The 15,242-nt window shown below is 39.1% G+C and overlaps 2 protein-coding genes across 2 annotated transcripts in view; one reads left to right on the top strand and one right to left on the bottom strand.

Annotated features, from left to right (window-relative positions):
• The window catches only part of LOC135116194 (malignant T-cell-amplified sequence 1-like), a 57,552-nt gene extending 47,779 nt beyond the window's left edge, over nt 1-9,773 (top strand). The window contains exon 4 of the mRNA XM_064033513.1: nt 9,414-9,773. Coding sequence (XP_063889583.1) covers nt 9,414-9,697 — 284 coding nt within the window. The 3' untranslated portion in view covers nt 9,698-9,773. The remainder of the gene's footprint in view (nt 1-9,413) is intronic.
• LOC135116195 (uncharacterized) overlaps nt 1-13,188 on the bottom strand; it is a 49,189-nt gene extending 36,001 nt beyond the window's left edge. Inside the window, exon 1 of the mRNA XM_064033515.1 lies at nt 13,052-13,188. The gene's annotated coding sequence lies outside the window, so the exon portion shown is untranslated. The remainder of the gene's footprint in view (nt 1-13,051) is intronic.
• Nucleotides 13,189-15,242: the final 2,054 nt, after the last annotated feature.

The raw sequence follows: 15,242 nt of genomic DNA, 5'->3' as shown, positions 1-15,242 counted from the left end.
ACTCTTCCACTTGCTTTACTACCTGACTGTCTTCACCCATCACTTTTTTCAGTAACTTATTCAATATATATATATATATATATATATATATATATATATATATATATATATATATATATATATATATATATATATATATATATATATATATATATATTATTAATTATATATCATTAAGTAGATATAAGCAAGTGTACCTTTAAAGGAATTTATTTTCTATAATGACTTATTTTATTTATGTATACAGGATAAATTATTGAATCCTGTTGTAAGAGGACCAAATAGCATCATGTTCATTACAAAAGGATTTGACTGTAAGCTTATAGTTTTCATTGTACTTATTATTACACAGCAAGATGTGAGCCATAACAGAGGGACAGCTAGTGATTATTCCTAAATTTAAGGTTTATGCTTCTCCACTGAGGCCAAAAAAGCTTTCATGCCCATGCAAGAGGCAAACATGGTACAGAGGACCTAATAAATAAATACATAGTACATACATATATATACACTGTAGGGTACGCAGCAGTGAACTTGATTCATTCCAATGTAGCGTTCATTATGGCAAATGTAAGTTATAGTGACTGAAAGACCTTTCGAAAAAAATTAATGGATTCCAGAGAACCAGAAAATAATTTTAAAAATACACAATTAAAAAAAAAACATAAAAATGAACACATTTGCACTACTAATTTGAGATAACAACAGATATCTACAGTACAATAGGAGGAGGCAGTAGACACCTGCCAAAATTATAATTACCCCCAGTGAGGTCTTAAGCACTGGATCACAGGGTGCTGGAGTGACCTCACCGAATGTTTCCCTTTGTGTTTCACAACGCAAGGGGGCAGTCACAGCCTGCCCTCTAAAGACAACTCTCTTCCTTCATGCAAAACTACATGCACTTAATTACACACACACCCTTCACTCAAAATTCAAAATCAACATGGCGACTTCTATACCAGCCTCAGAATATCCATCTGGGGAGGGGACCACAAGTGTCCCCAGGTCAGAGTGTTCTTCTGGTATTGACCCTAAGTGTCTTGACACCCTCCTTCAACTTTTTCTTCATTAACTTCTCCAACATTCACAATCTTAGATCTAATTTTCAGTCTGTAGAACACCACCTCTACTAAACCTCATCTTCTCTTCCTCACTGAAACAGGTGTGTGAGGCAACTGACAGTGTCCCTTTTTCTGTTCACTCCTACTTTCTCTATCCTCATTTTCAATCCAAAGCTGCATGTTGTGTCTATGTTTGCAACAACTTAACCTGCTCTTGTGCCCACACTCTTAAATCTTCTGAGTTTTCCACCATCTGGCTATGACTACAGAGTCACTCTCAAACTAAATTTACCTGTGCTGTATACCTCTCACCTAACTCCTGTGACTATAAGAAATTCTTTGACTACTTAACCCTTTTGTGGAGATCTCCATTCTTGAAGACCACTGTATTCACCACCAGCTTTGGCTTTCCTCTCCCTTCATTGACCATTCTGATGAACTGCTTAACTTTGCTATCCTCCACAACCTAGAGCAACTGGTGCAACACCCTACTTGTGTTCCTGTCTTGGAGATATGACCAACATTCTTGACCTTTTCCTAACTTCAAATCCTGCTTTTTCTGTTACCCTATCTTCTCCGTTGGGCTCCTCCGATCACAATTTCATATCTGCATCTTGTCCTATTGGTCCAATCCCTCTTCAGGATCCCAAAACAGTGGTGCCTCTGGCATTTTGCCTTTGCTATTTGGGAGGGACCTGAGGAGGTATTATGCTTATTTTTCTTGAAATGACCACTGCTTCCATGTCAGAGACCTGACTCAGTGTGTTGAGCATATAACAGAGGTGATAATGTCTGGCAGAGGGGTGTGCATTTATCACTCTTTTGACTATACCTTCCAAACCTTGGTTTAACACAGCCTGTTCTTGTGCTGCACACAAAGGGTACTTGAGGGCACCTGAATCCCATGTGCTTTATATTTCTGCCTGGAATCATGTCAAGTCTATTCTCCAACTAGCTAAAAACTCTTTCTTTAATAGAAAGTGTCAAAATCTTTCAAGATCTAACTTCCTTTGTGACTTTTGGCACCTAGCCAAAAACATCAATAATTTTGCGTCTTCATCTCTTCCTCCTTTATTTCAACCTGATGGCATCAGGACCATCTCATCTATTTCTAAAGCTGAACTCTTCACTCAAACCTTTGCCAAAAACTCCACCTTGGATGATTCAGGGCTTGTTCATCCCTCTCCTCCACCCTCTGACTTTTTAATGCTACCCATTACAATCTTTTGAAGTGATGTTTTCCATCCCGTGGCAAGCCTTAATCCTCAGAAGGCTTATGGTCCTGATTTGGTCCCTCCTATTGTTCTCTAACACTGAGCCTCTGTGATTGCACCTTGCCTAGTCAAACTCTTTCAACTCTGTCTATCAATATCTATCTTTCCTTCTTGCTGGAAATTTGCCTATATTCAGCCTGTTCCTAAAAGGGAGGATTGGTTTTAATCCTCAAACTACCATCCTATTGCTCTAATTTCCAGCCTATCTAAAGTTTTTAAATCTATCATTAACATGAAGATTCTTAAACATCTATTATTTCACAACCTTCTATCAGATCACCAGTATGGGTTCCTTTGAGGCCGCTCTACTGATGATCTTCTGACTTTCCTTACTGAGTCTTGGTCATCCTCTTTTAGAGATTTTGGTGAAACTTTTGCTGTTGTCTTAGACATACAGTAAAATCCCTCTCATCCGGCATTAGAGTATCTGGCAGCTTCAAGTATCCAGCACATTTTTCCCCGAGCCTTAAAATCAATAAAAAATCAATGTGTACTCATAAAACTGATTAAAATTCCTGCGCGAGGCATACTTTGTCCCCTCGCCACCAGAGTGCACTGCTTCGTGCCACCCGTGGCCCACTGCACTGTGTTTACTCAGTGACTCAGTCCCGCGTGTGCACTGTTTATCGCCTGGCGCCCTCATCATGCCTAAAGTTGTAGAAAAGAGGAAGCATGTTGTGCTTACACTTAAGCAGCTGATCAGATCAGCTGCTGATTAAGATCAGCTGATCTTTGTTATGGTAAGATGCATGAGTGTAGGGTGGTGATTGTGGACATAATTTCACTTCTATTCAAGTATCCGGCAATATTCAAGTATCCGGCATGTCGGCGGTCCTATTGATGCCGGACAAGAGGGATTTTACTGTATCAAAAGCTTTTGATAGAGTCTGGCATGAAGCTTTGATTTATAAACTACCCTTCTATGGCTTCTATCCTTCTCTCTGCAAATTCATCTCAAGTTTCCTTTCTGACCATTTTATTGCTGCTGTGGTAGATGGTCACTGTTCATCTCCTAAATCTATTAACATTAGTGTTCCTCAGGGTTCTGTCCTTCCCACTCTTCCTAATATTCATGAATGATTTTCTAAACCAAACTTCTTGTCCTACTCACTTCTATGCTGATGATACCACTCTGCACCTTTCCATGTCTCACATGGGTCACATTTACCTCCTGTTTGCATCATGCATGTACATATTTCCCGCTAAGTTTCTCTCTCTCTCTCTCTCTCTCTCTCTCTCTCTCTCTCTCTCTCTCTCTCTCTCTCTCTCTCTCTCTCTCTCTCTCTCTCTCTCTCTCTCTCTCTCTCTCTCTCTCTCTCTCTCTCTCTCTCTCTCTCTCTCTCTCTCTCTCTCTCTCTCTCTCTCTCTCTCTCTCTCTCTCTCTCTCTCTCTCTCTCTCTCTCTCTCTCTCTCTCTCTCTCTCTGAGTTGTATTATACAGGGCATGAACCAAGGCTCATTTTGTCCTGTCTCCATAACCATATTTATCCAGTTTCTCTTTAAACATGTGTACACTGTTTGTCAAAATCATCTCTTCCTTCAAATCATTCCAGATTTCAATAGTTTGTTATGGGAAGCGGTATTTCTTGATGTCACTCAAACATCCGCTCCTCTTTATTTTCTTCCCATGCCCCCACGTCCATTTCTCTCCCTCCTCCTTCTGTTGTACCAAGTAATTTCTCTCTTTTCTTTCTATATTGTTTATTAATTTGTACATTGCTTTCAGGTCTTCTCTTTCTCTTCTCTCTTGTGGTGTTGGTAATCCCATCTCTTCAAGTCTTTCTTCATAGCTTAAGTCTTTCAATTCTGGTACCATCTTTGTCACTATCCTCTGTATTCTTTCCAGTTTCTGTACATCTTTTTTTCTATGTGGAGCCCACATCTTGTTATAATTTTCTTCATTTCTTTATCTAAATAGTTAAACACTTTAATGTTTGTTAACAAGGTGTGTGTGTAGAGTCGAATATTCTGTGTATGTGCCTTTTAACTGATAGTGTGTCCTGGATCATTACTCCCAATCTTTTTCTTCATTATTTTTTGTTATTATTTCTACTCCCATTTTGTAATTCCATGAAAGTCTACTTTTTCCTGTTTCCAACATGTGCTATTTTCTGGCATTAAATTCTAGTTTCCATCTTTGGCTCCATGCATGTATCATCAATATCCTTTTGTAACTCCTTGCAGTCACCTTCATCCTTTATTATTTTCAGTATTTTTGCATCATCAGCATAAAGGTTTATATAACTATTCAAATCCCCTGTCATATCATTTACATATATTTGAAACATAATACAGTAAAATCCCTCTCATCCCGGCATTCGAGTATCCAGCACATTTTTTCCTGAGCCTTAAAATCAATAAAGAATCAATGTGTACTCATAAAATCGATTAAAAATCCCCTTGCCACCAGAGCGCACTGTTTTGCGCCACCCACGGCCCACTGCACTGTGTTTACTCAGTGACTCAGTCCCACGTGTGCACTGTTTATCGCCTGACGCCTTCATCATGCCTAAAGTTGTAGAAAAGAGGAAGCGTGTTGTGCTTACACTTAAGCAACTGATCAGATCAGCTGCTGATTAAGATCAGCTGATCTTTGTTATGGTAAGATGCGTGAGTGTAGGGTGGTGATTGTGGACATAATTTCACTTCTGTTGAAGTATCCAGCAATATTCAAGTATCCGGCATGTTGGCGGTCCCGTTGATGCCGGATAAGAGGGATTTTACTGTAGATGCCAACACAGATCCCTGTGGTATCCCACTTGTCTCTTCACGCCAACTTTAATTAATGTCTCTGATTACTGTTCTCATTTCTATCCCTTATAAATAATTATCCATCCATCTCAATGTTGCTCCCATTAGTCCTCCTTGATTCTCTAACTTCCACATAAGAACTTTATCAAATGCTTTTTTAAGATCAGGTATATTGCATCAATCCATCCATCCCTCTCTTGCATTTCATCTATTCCTCTTGTATAGAAGCTCATTAGATTTGTGACACAGGATATCCCTTTCCTGAATCCAAATTGCTTTTCTGTAATTATATTTTCATCTTCTAGATATCTTCTAGTCTCTCTCTCATCACTGCAGTGTTGCAGTTCTTGCTACCTTCAACCAGTATTTTGACACTTACTGCTTCTCTGATATTGCTAACTGCAGACCTCCCCTCCTCCTGTGGCCTGGATGCACAAGACTTTCTTTCTCTCATCCGAATTATGTCCACCTCCCTAATGCATTCATCTCTCAGTCATTCATCCCTTTCTCTGGTAAACTCAAGAATTCCTTGCCTGCTTCTGTATTTTCACCTTCCTATGACTTGTACTCTTTCAAGAGGGAGGTTTCAAGACACTTATCCACTGTTTTTATTATTCTATCTGACATCTCTGAGGGAACTGGCATTAATTGGGTCTTTCTTTTCATTAAAAATTTTTGTTGGCCTTGACCAATGGCCCTCTTACACACACACACACACACACACACACACACACACACACACACACACACACACACACACACACACACACACTTGGCTAAACCCTTGGAAGGCTTATGGACCTGATGGGGTCCCTCCTATTGTTCTCCGAAACTGTGCCTCCGTGCTTGCACCTTGCCTAGTCAAACTCTTTCAGCTCTGTCTGTCAACATCTACCTTTCCTTCTTGCTGGAAGTTTGCCTACATTCAACCTGTTCCTAAAAAGGGTGACCGTTCTAATCCCTCAAACTACCGTCCTATTGCTTTAATTTCCTGCCTATCTAAAATTTTTGAATCTATCCTCAACAGGAAGATTCTTAAACATCTATCACTTCACAACTTTCTATCTGATCGCCAGTATGGGTTCCGTCAAGGCTGCTCTACTGGTTATCTTCTGGCTTTCCTTACTGAGTCTTGGTCATCCTCTTTTAGAGATTTTGGTGAAACTTTTGCTGTTGCCTTGGACATATCAAAAGCTTTTGATAGAGTCTGGCACAAAGCTTTGATTTCCAAACTACCCTCCTACGGTTTCTATCCTTCTCTCTGTAACTTCATCTCAAGTTTCCTTTCTGACTGTTCTATTGCTGCTGTGGTAGACGGTCATTGTTCTTCTCCTAAATCTATTAACACTGTTGTTCCTCAGGGCTCTGTCCTGTCACCCACTCTCTTCTTATTATTCATTAATGATCTTCTAAACCAAACTTCTTGTCCTATCCACTCCTACGCTGATGATACCACCCTGCACGTCTTTTCATAGACGTCCAACCCTTCAGGAGGTAAACATATCACGCAGGGAAGCCACAGAATGCTTGACTTCTGATCTTTCTAAAATTTCTGATTGGGACAGAGCAAACTTGGTATTGTTCAATGCCTCAAAAACTCAATTCCTCCATCTATCAACTCGACACAACCTTCCAGACAACTATTCCCTCTTCTTCAATGACACTCAACTGTCCCCCTCTTCTACACTGAACATCCTCAGTCTGTCCTTTATTTATAATCTGAACTGGAAACTTCACATCTCATCTCTAGCTAAAACAGCTTCTATGAAGTTAGGCGTTCTGAGATGTCTCCGCCAGTTTTTCTCACCCCCCCAGCTGCTAACTCTGTACAAGGGCCTTATCCATCCATGTATGGAGTATGCTTCACATGTCTGGGGGGGTTCCACTCTTACTGCTCTTCTAGACAGGGTGGAATCGAAAGCTTTTCGTCTCATCAACTCCGCTCCTCTAACTGACTGTCTTCGGCCTCTCTCTCACCGCCGCAATGTTGCATATCTAGCTGTCTTCTACCGCTATTTTCATGCTAACTGCTCTTCTGATCTTGCTAACTGCATGCCTCCCCTCCTTCCACAGCCTCGCTGCACAAGACTTTCTTCTTTCTCTCACCCCTATTCTGTCCACCTCTCTAATACAAGAGTTAACCAGTATTCTCAATCATTCATCCCTTTCTCTGGTAAACTTTGGAACTCCCTGCCTGCTTCTGTATTTCCACCTTCCTATGACTTGAATTCCTTCAAGAGGGAGGTTTCAAGACACTTATTCATCAATTTTTGACCACTGCTTTGACCCTTTTATGGGACTGGCATTTCAGTGGGCATTTTTTTTTATTAGATTTTTGTTGCCCCTGGCCAGTGTCCTTCCTACATAAAAAAAAAAAAAAACACACACTACAATTTTTTTTTCCATACCAATGATGAAACAATACATTTTTTTTCCACAAAACATCCTTGTAAAATAGGGATGTTTCTTATGCAGAGGTGTGTCTAATACGCTGGCAAATATGATATATATATATATATATATATATATATATATATATATATATATATATATATATATATATATATATATATATATATATATATATATATATTGTTACAATCACAATTCCCAACCCCTTCACCAAGCTGCCACACCTAGACTAGATTCACTGAGCCACCTCCTATGTGGACTCAGTGCAGGGCACAAATGCGGGTGTACAGGTTCTCTTGTGATTCCTGCACCCTTTTCACAATAGTCTTAACTCCAGGTCACACTAAGTTGAGGTTGCCTGACTGTTTCACCAACCCACAGACAAGGGAGATGCTCCAAACAGCACTTAACACCCACAGCTGCAGAAGAATTGACAAACACGTCTAGGAAAAACAGTTAACACGCAATAACACACGTATGAACTAGGTATAATACGCCACTGGGCTTCCACCCACTCTGACAGTCCTCCCACTGCCCAACAGTGTGTTATAACGTCAAGCCGAGTCATATTGTTTACTGCCTCCTGGGGGACAGGGCTTCTCAGGATCTGGTGAGGGAATAAATTTTACTACACAGCTAATTACTTAAGTCCTTTGCAGCTGAACTGCCTCAACCTGCAGTAGCATTTAAAGCAAACAGGGACACTAACAAAAGACACAAGAAACTATTACAAAATGGAAGAGTGCCTATGAACACACAGGAGGGTGAGTCACTGCTCACTACACAAAACTCAACTTGTCCACTTGTACAGCTGAGGAGTCGCTTCCCTGGGTGTAGTGCGTAATTCACTTGTACACTTACTGGCAGACTACTACGGGGACTCCTATTCCAATATTAAAGGGTCGGGGTGTATGGCCAATAATGACTTGCTTATTCCCCTTAAGGCAGCTGACCCAGCTACCTAGTATCCTGCCTTAGTCTCTGGTAAATATTAGAGCACGTCTCTGTACATGTGCTCCTTCCAACAACAGGGTAGTGACTGAGCATGATAAAGTGCTCCAACCACCTTCCTGCGCTGCTGCTTAATGGGGTGGGTGGAGAAGGATGCAACCCACACACACACCGTGTAGTGTAGTGGTTAGCATGCTTGGCTCACAACCAAGAAGGCCTGGGTTCGAATCCCAGGCGCAGAAAGGCAAATGGGTGAGCCTCTTAATGTGTAGCCCCTGTTCACCTAGCAGTAAGTAGGTACAGGATGTAACCCGAGTTGTTTTGACCTCACTGTCCTGGTGTGTGGTGTTTTATTGGTCTCAGTCCTACCCGAAGAACGGTCACTCTGAGCTCTGAGCTCTTTCCGTAGGGGAACAGCTGGCCGGGTGACCAGCAGACAACCATAAGTGAATCACACACCCACTCCTCATGCTGTCTCTACTTGAATAAAACACTTTATTTAAAAAAATTCTCATGAGCAAACAAAAGGGGCCAGATGAACACTTTGTCAGATGAACTTCATTGTCAGGGGCAACTCTTCTGCTGTGAACTGTGTGTGACTCAAACTGATTGGTAAAAGGGAAATAAGGTAAATTAATCAGGGGAAGGAGAGTGTCTAGGTACGGAAATTCTTATAGTAAGTTCCTGGCAGCGAGCGATCACTCTGCATGGTACATTTGGTTTCTGTGCCCCTAGCTTTCTCTCTCTCTCTCTCTCTCTCTCTCTCTCTCTCTCTTCCTCTTTTATCATTCTATCTCATTCATTCTTACTTTCTTCACTGCGTTGTCCCACTGTACATCACAATATATATATATATATATATATATATATATATATATATATATATATATATATATATATATATATATATATATATATATATATATATAATGTATGTATGATACCTGTCTCCCTCACCACAGATCCTTTCATGCTGCCCTGGATGCAGGTCGACAAAGGTGCCATTCGCTTCATTCTCAGTGGTGCCAACATCATGTGCCGTGGATTAACCTCCCCAGGAGCCAAGATGTCAGAAGTGGAGCAAAATACAGTGGTAGCAGTGATGGCAGAAGGGAAACAACATGCTCTTTGTGTGGGTGTCACTTCTCTCTCCACCCAGGACATAGCCAAAACCAATAAAGGGGTGGGCATAGAGAACTGTCACTACCTTAATGATGGCTTATGGTACATGAAGCCAGTAAAATAATTCTTGTCTTACTTAGGTGAATGTGAAATGGCTGGGAATCTTTTTTTATCATGCATTTCATAAAGTTCTAATGCCCTCATGTGTCTTATTATTCTTTGTGAAATCAGAGGTATGCATTGTGAGATCAGTTACCATTATTTCTTAGTGTTGAATAGAATGGTGATGTGTGGAAAATATTGTCTTGTTAGGTCTGTAAAATGGACACTTTCTATTTGGGTACACATGCTTGTCTAGCTGTATTGGCCAACTTAATTCAAGTTCCTGATCAGGGTTTTTTTTTTGTTATTTGTGCAAGTTGTTCTTACCTGAATAAAAAAGTATTCTGTACCTTCTTCAGGTAGGTAGATAATTTTTCTCCATAATCCCCTGAAAGCAACACTACCCCTACAGATCCAGATCATTTCCATTTGTCAAGTGAAGCTAAGCTGTGATGGCAAACCATGGCTGTGCAGTAAAATATTTTTGGGAAATTGTTATGGTTTTGTCAGATGATTGACAAAGGACATCAAGCATGTTATTAGTGGCTATAATGGTGGTTGTGTGAATTACAAAAGTGAGTCCTTGAAAATGAAAATGTGATTCAAATATATTTCCCCAAAAAAACATGAATTGGCCAAATAGGCCTTCAAAATTTACCACATAGCAAGATGTCCTAAGTGTATAAACTCCTTCTATGGTAATGGCCAGTTATTGTGCTACATGCTGAATAAAATGTACCTATATGCAGTGGATCCTCAGTTTTCCAGACAGTCTGGGAAAAATAAATCAGATGAAATTGAATGAATTGTCAGTTTCGCATTGTGTCACTTTTGCACCAGAGTGAGTTAAAAAATTTGTAAGTTGAACGATTATTAAGTAAAGGCATGTATGTATATAACTCATATGTACTGCACTAAAATAATGATGTGCTATTTTTGCCCTTTTCAATCTTTGAAAATATGGACAACTTTTCTGCTTTCAGTCCAGAAAATTGAGGGTCCATTGTATGTATAATCTCATTACAAGCATTTGTTTACTGTACTGCCATAGGTGTGTCCAGAAGAACCTGAACCCTTTAAAATTTAATTTATTGCTTTACTCAGATTTGTCTCTTTTTGAAATACTCTCTCTTATCATTGACTATACTGTTAGTGTTTTGTTTTTTTTCAGCTTTAGAACAAAACAAAATAAATTTTGATTACCTGCAGCAGCTTGGTTCAAGAGAAAGGGAATGGACTCATAACAAGGATAAGGGAAGAAATGACCAGAGGAGACAAGTGGATAAATTACAGAGCCCATATATAGAAAGTGAAGTTTGGATTATTGGTGAGCCCCTTTTTGACAATGGTAACAATGAAACAACAAAAGAAAAGTACAAGGAAAATTAAGTGATATTTGAGGGAAACGAGAGCAGATCTAACCACACAAAAAAGAAATTGAAAAAGAGATTGCATCAGGAAGGTTCTGCTGCAAAGGCCGAACCTCCCAATCTTCAGCCAGAACCAACCAGCAGCCCTTCTTAGTGTCATGTCATCACCTATACAGTAATTATTGTCCTGTACATTATGCCGAGCTTGGCCAGGCATCACTCGGCTTGGTCAACATGGTGCTAACTCCCATAAATTTTGGAGAAATTTCCTTTCAAGACATATTTTTAAATTGAATACTATCATACCTAGTGATTCGAACGTCTTTCAGTTTGAACGAGTTCCAATTCAAACAGGATTAGCAAACAAATTTTGTCCTCCAATTCAAACACAAACACCCGTTTCAGTGATGTCACTCAATCAGTGTTGCATTCCTCCCCGTTTCCTTCCCCTCCTCCCCCCTTTCATCTCTCACCCTTCCCTTCCCTGGCCCCCCCCACCCTCTCTCTCTCTCTCTCTCTCTCTCTCTCTCTCTCTCTCTCTCTCTCTCTCTCTCTCTCTCTCTCTCTCTCTCTCTCTCTCTCTCTCTCTCTCTCTCCAAGGGACTCCTTCCCTGTATGTCCCTTTCTCCCATTGTTCCTTTCCTCTCACTTCCTCTTTTATCTGGTCTCAAACCTCCCTCCCTGTCACCTCCCCTCCCCCTTATCTGTCAGAGATAAGGAACAAGAGTGATACCTTACTCTCTCACTCCCCTTCATTCATTTTATCTTGTTTTCGCTTCATCCTTTCTCATTTGTATAATTCCATTTTCATTTTCTATCAGTCTCACTTTATTTAGCAATTCTCAGGGTTGTTCTTTCACACACACACACACACACACACACACACAGAGAGAGAGAGAGAGAGAGAGAGAGAGAGAGAGAGAGAGAGAGAATTTCAGTGCAAAATAAAAATTGTGTACACTACAACTGTTTTCAAGACTGAAGAACTTTCGATGACATTATTTTGAGGTTGGTGTTTATTTACAATGGAATTTTGTTGAAAAAATTTTAAGGTCATTGTTTTTGTATCTGACGCATTGGACGATTCACTTTTTTGTCTTTTTTTTTCTTTTTTTTTTAGGATTCAAGTGCCGTCTTTTATGTGGAAATATATGGTACTTCATATTTTCTTTTACTGTATTTTTTCTATATATAATTTAGGTTATTTACATTCAATTATATGTTTAGGGAATAACGTAAACACATAACATTAAGAAAAAAAAAAAGTGGGTTTTGGGACCTGGAACAGATTAATTCTTTTACATTAATTTGAATGGGATAAATTGCTTTCCAATTCAAACACCCCAAAGGAACCAATTAAGTTTGAATCACGAGGTACCACTATATTTTGTTGCTGACTTTTGTAGAATTCCAACTTAGAATGCTGCCTGATGGAGATTATACTGTGGAAAAAAAAAAAAAAAATATATATATATATATATATATATATTTTTTTTTTTATATATATTTATATATATATTATATATATATTTTATATATATATATATATATATATATATATATATATATATATATATATATATATATATATATATATATATATATATATATATATATATATATATTATATATATATATATATATATATATATATATATATATATATATATATATATATATATATATATATATATATATATATATAATATATGGAACCTCGGTTCTCGAACTTAATTCGTTCCTGGATGCTGTTCCAAATCCAAAATGTTTGAAAATCGAAACTATTTTCCCCATAGGAATCAGTATAAAATGGATTAATCCGTTCCTATACACCACTGTATTAGCAGCTTATGACAGACACTCCCACAGCCAAGATGGCTGCTTCACAAGATCTGCTCACAAATTATTTATCTAGAAAGGATGTAATGAAAGAATTTAGTGACAACGCACCAGAAGATACTGTTTTGACTGATCTAGTGAGGGACACGGAGGAGCAACCCACTTACCGCCAAAATGAAGGTGATCGTAACACTTAGACATCTTGCTGCTGGGAAAAGCTACTGGAAAAATGCAGTTGTGCAGTAGTGATGGTGATGGGGATCATTGAGAAAATTACTCCTGAGCACTGAAAATTTTGTTTGCATCGATCTTTTCAACGGGATCACCATTACTGTATTTCAAAGATTGAATTACTTGTCTTACACTGTCTCCTCCAAATATATAAAATTGAAGTAGATATTTATAGAAACTATAAATTAGTAATAAATGGCAGCTTTTGCTGCCTTTTAGTATTTGAGATCAAGTAACTTTGTTAAAAAAAAAAACGAATTATGGCACCACAACCAAAATAAGGAGTTAAAAATTTTGTTCGAAAACAGAACTTTTCGAAAAGGGAGGTGTTCAGTAACCGAGGTTCCGCTGTGTGTGTGTGTGTGTGTGTAATATATATATATATATATATATATATATATATATATATATATATATATATATATATATATATATATATATATATATATATATGTATATAATTTCTTTTTTCGCATCTTTCACCACTCATTATGAGAACATTTCCATCAATGTTTAAATAGTTAAGGGGAGCATCACACAGTCATTATTCCAGTGTTCATTTAATTGAAAAGCATGTTCTTATCTATGGTCCAGGCTTTGCTACCTGATGGTATTGTACAACTTTCATTTCTGTAATTTGTGCCATGTTCATTGATTCCTGTCTTTCTTCAGGACTGCATCTGCATCCATGTTCAACATGCCTTACCAAGTCATTCTTACTCTTTTTCTCTACATGGTTAAAGTAATACACTCTTGGTTACCCATCTGTTATTACTTATGAAGTACCTCCTCTAGGAACGGCCCTATCACCACAACACTCATAGTTCACCTCTTGAGAATTAACACTTAAAATAAAGTCACCTTGGTCTGTGCCACCTACACTTAGGTGGATCAATAAAAACACTCCTACCACCGAGGCCCCTGAGGGTACTGCAGAGGAAAGAAACCAGGGTAATTGTGGACCTTTTATTTGACATTGATTGTCCAGGTCCAGTATCACTTCATCACAACAGATGGTGGCTAGGATAGGCAGCTGGCGACGAGGTTTGGATCTGATGATGCATGGCCCACTAAGACACACTCACTACAGGGTAGAACCCCTCAAAATTATCTTAGAATTAGTGAGGGCATGGAACCAGAGAAGTAGGTTGCTGTGTCACTGATCAGGTAACCATGAACAGAGTGGGCAGATGAACACCTTAACATGGGTACTTAAGCATCACCCTCTGACTACTTCATGCCACTTATTAAGATTCTTTGCAATGATGCTTTCCATGCCCTCGCTGGCCTAAACCTCGGAAGGCTTATGGACCTAATGGGGTACCTCCTATTGTTCTCCGAAACTGTGCCTCCGTGCTTGCACCTTGCCTAGTCAAACTCTTTCAGCTCTGTCTGTCAACATCTACCTTTCCTTCTTGCTGGAAGTTTGCCTACATTCAACCTGTTCCTAAAAAGGGTGACCGTTCTAATCCCTCAAACTACCGTCCTATTGCTTTAATTTCCTGCCTATCTAAAGTTTTTTAATCTATCCTCAACAGGAAGATTCTTAAACATATATCACTTCACAACCTATCTGATCGCCAGTATGGGTTCCGTCAAGGCCGCTCTACTGGTGATCTTCTGGCTTTCCTTACTGAGTCTTGGTCATCCTCTTTTAGAGATTTTGGTGAAACTTTTGCTGTTGCCTTGGACATATCAAAAGCTTTTGATAGAGTCTGGCACAAAGCTTTGATTTCCAAACTACCCTCCTACGGTTTCTCTCCTTCTCTCTGTAACTTCATCTCAAGTTTCCTTTCTGACCGTTCTATTGCTGCTGTGGTAGACGGTCACTGTTCTCCTAAATCTATTAACACTGTTGTTCCTCAGGGTTCTGTCCTGTCACCCACTCACTTCTTATTATTCATTGATGATCTTCTAAACCAAACTTCTTGTCCTATCCACTCCTACGCTAATGATGCCCCCCTGCATTTTCCCATGTCTTTTCATAGACGTCCAACCCTTCAGGAGGTAAACATTTCACGCAGGGAAGCCACAGAATGCTTGACTTCTGATCTTTCTAAAATTTCTGATTGGGATAGAGCAAACTTGGTATGGTTCAATGCCTCAAAAACTCAATTCCTCCATCTA

Source organism: Scylla paramamosain, chromosome 30, assembly GCF_035594125.1.
Source record: "Scylla paramamosain isolate STU-SP2022 chromosome 30, ASM3559412v1, whole genome shotgun sequence".
Taxonomy (NCBI): Eukaryota; Metazoa; Arthropoda; class Malacostraca; order Decapoda; family Portunidae; genus Scylla; species Scylla paramamosain.
Note: the sequence above shows the minus strand (reverse complement) of the source record. Positions and strands in the feature narration are given on the sequence as shown.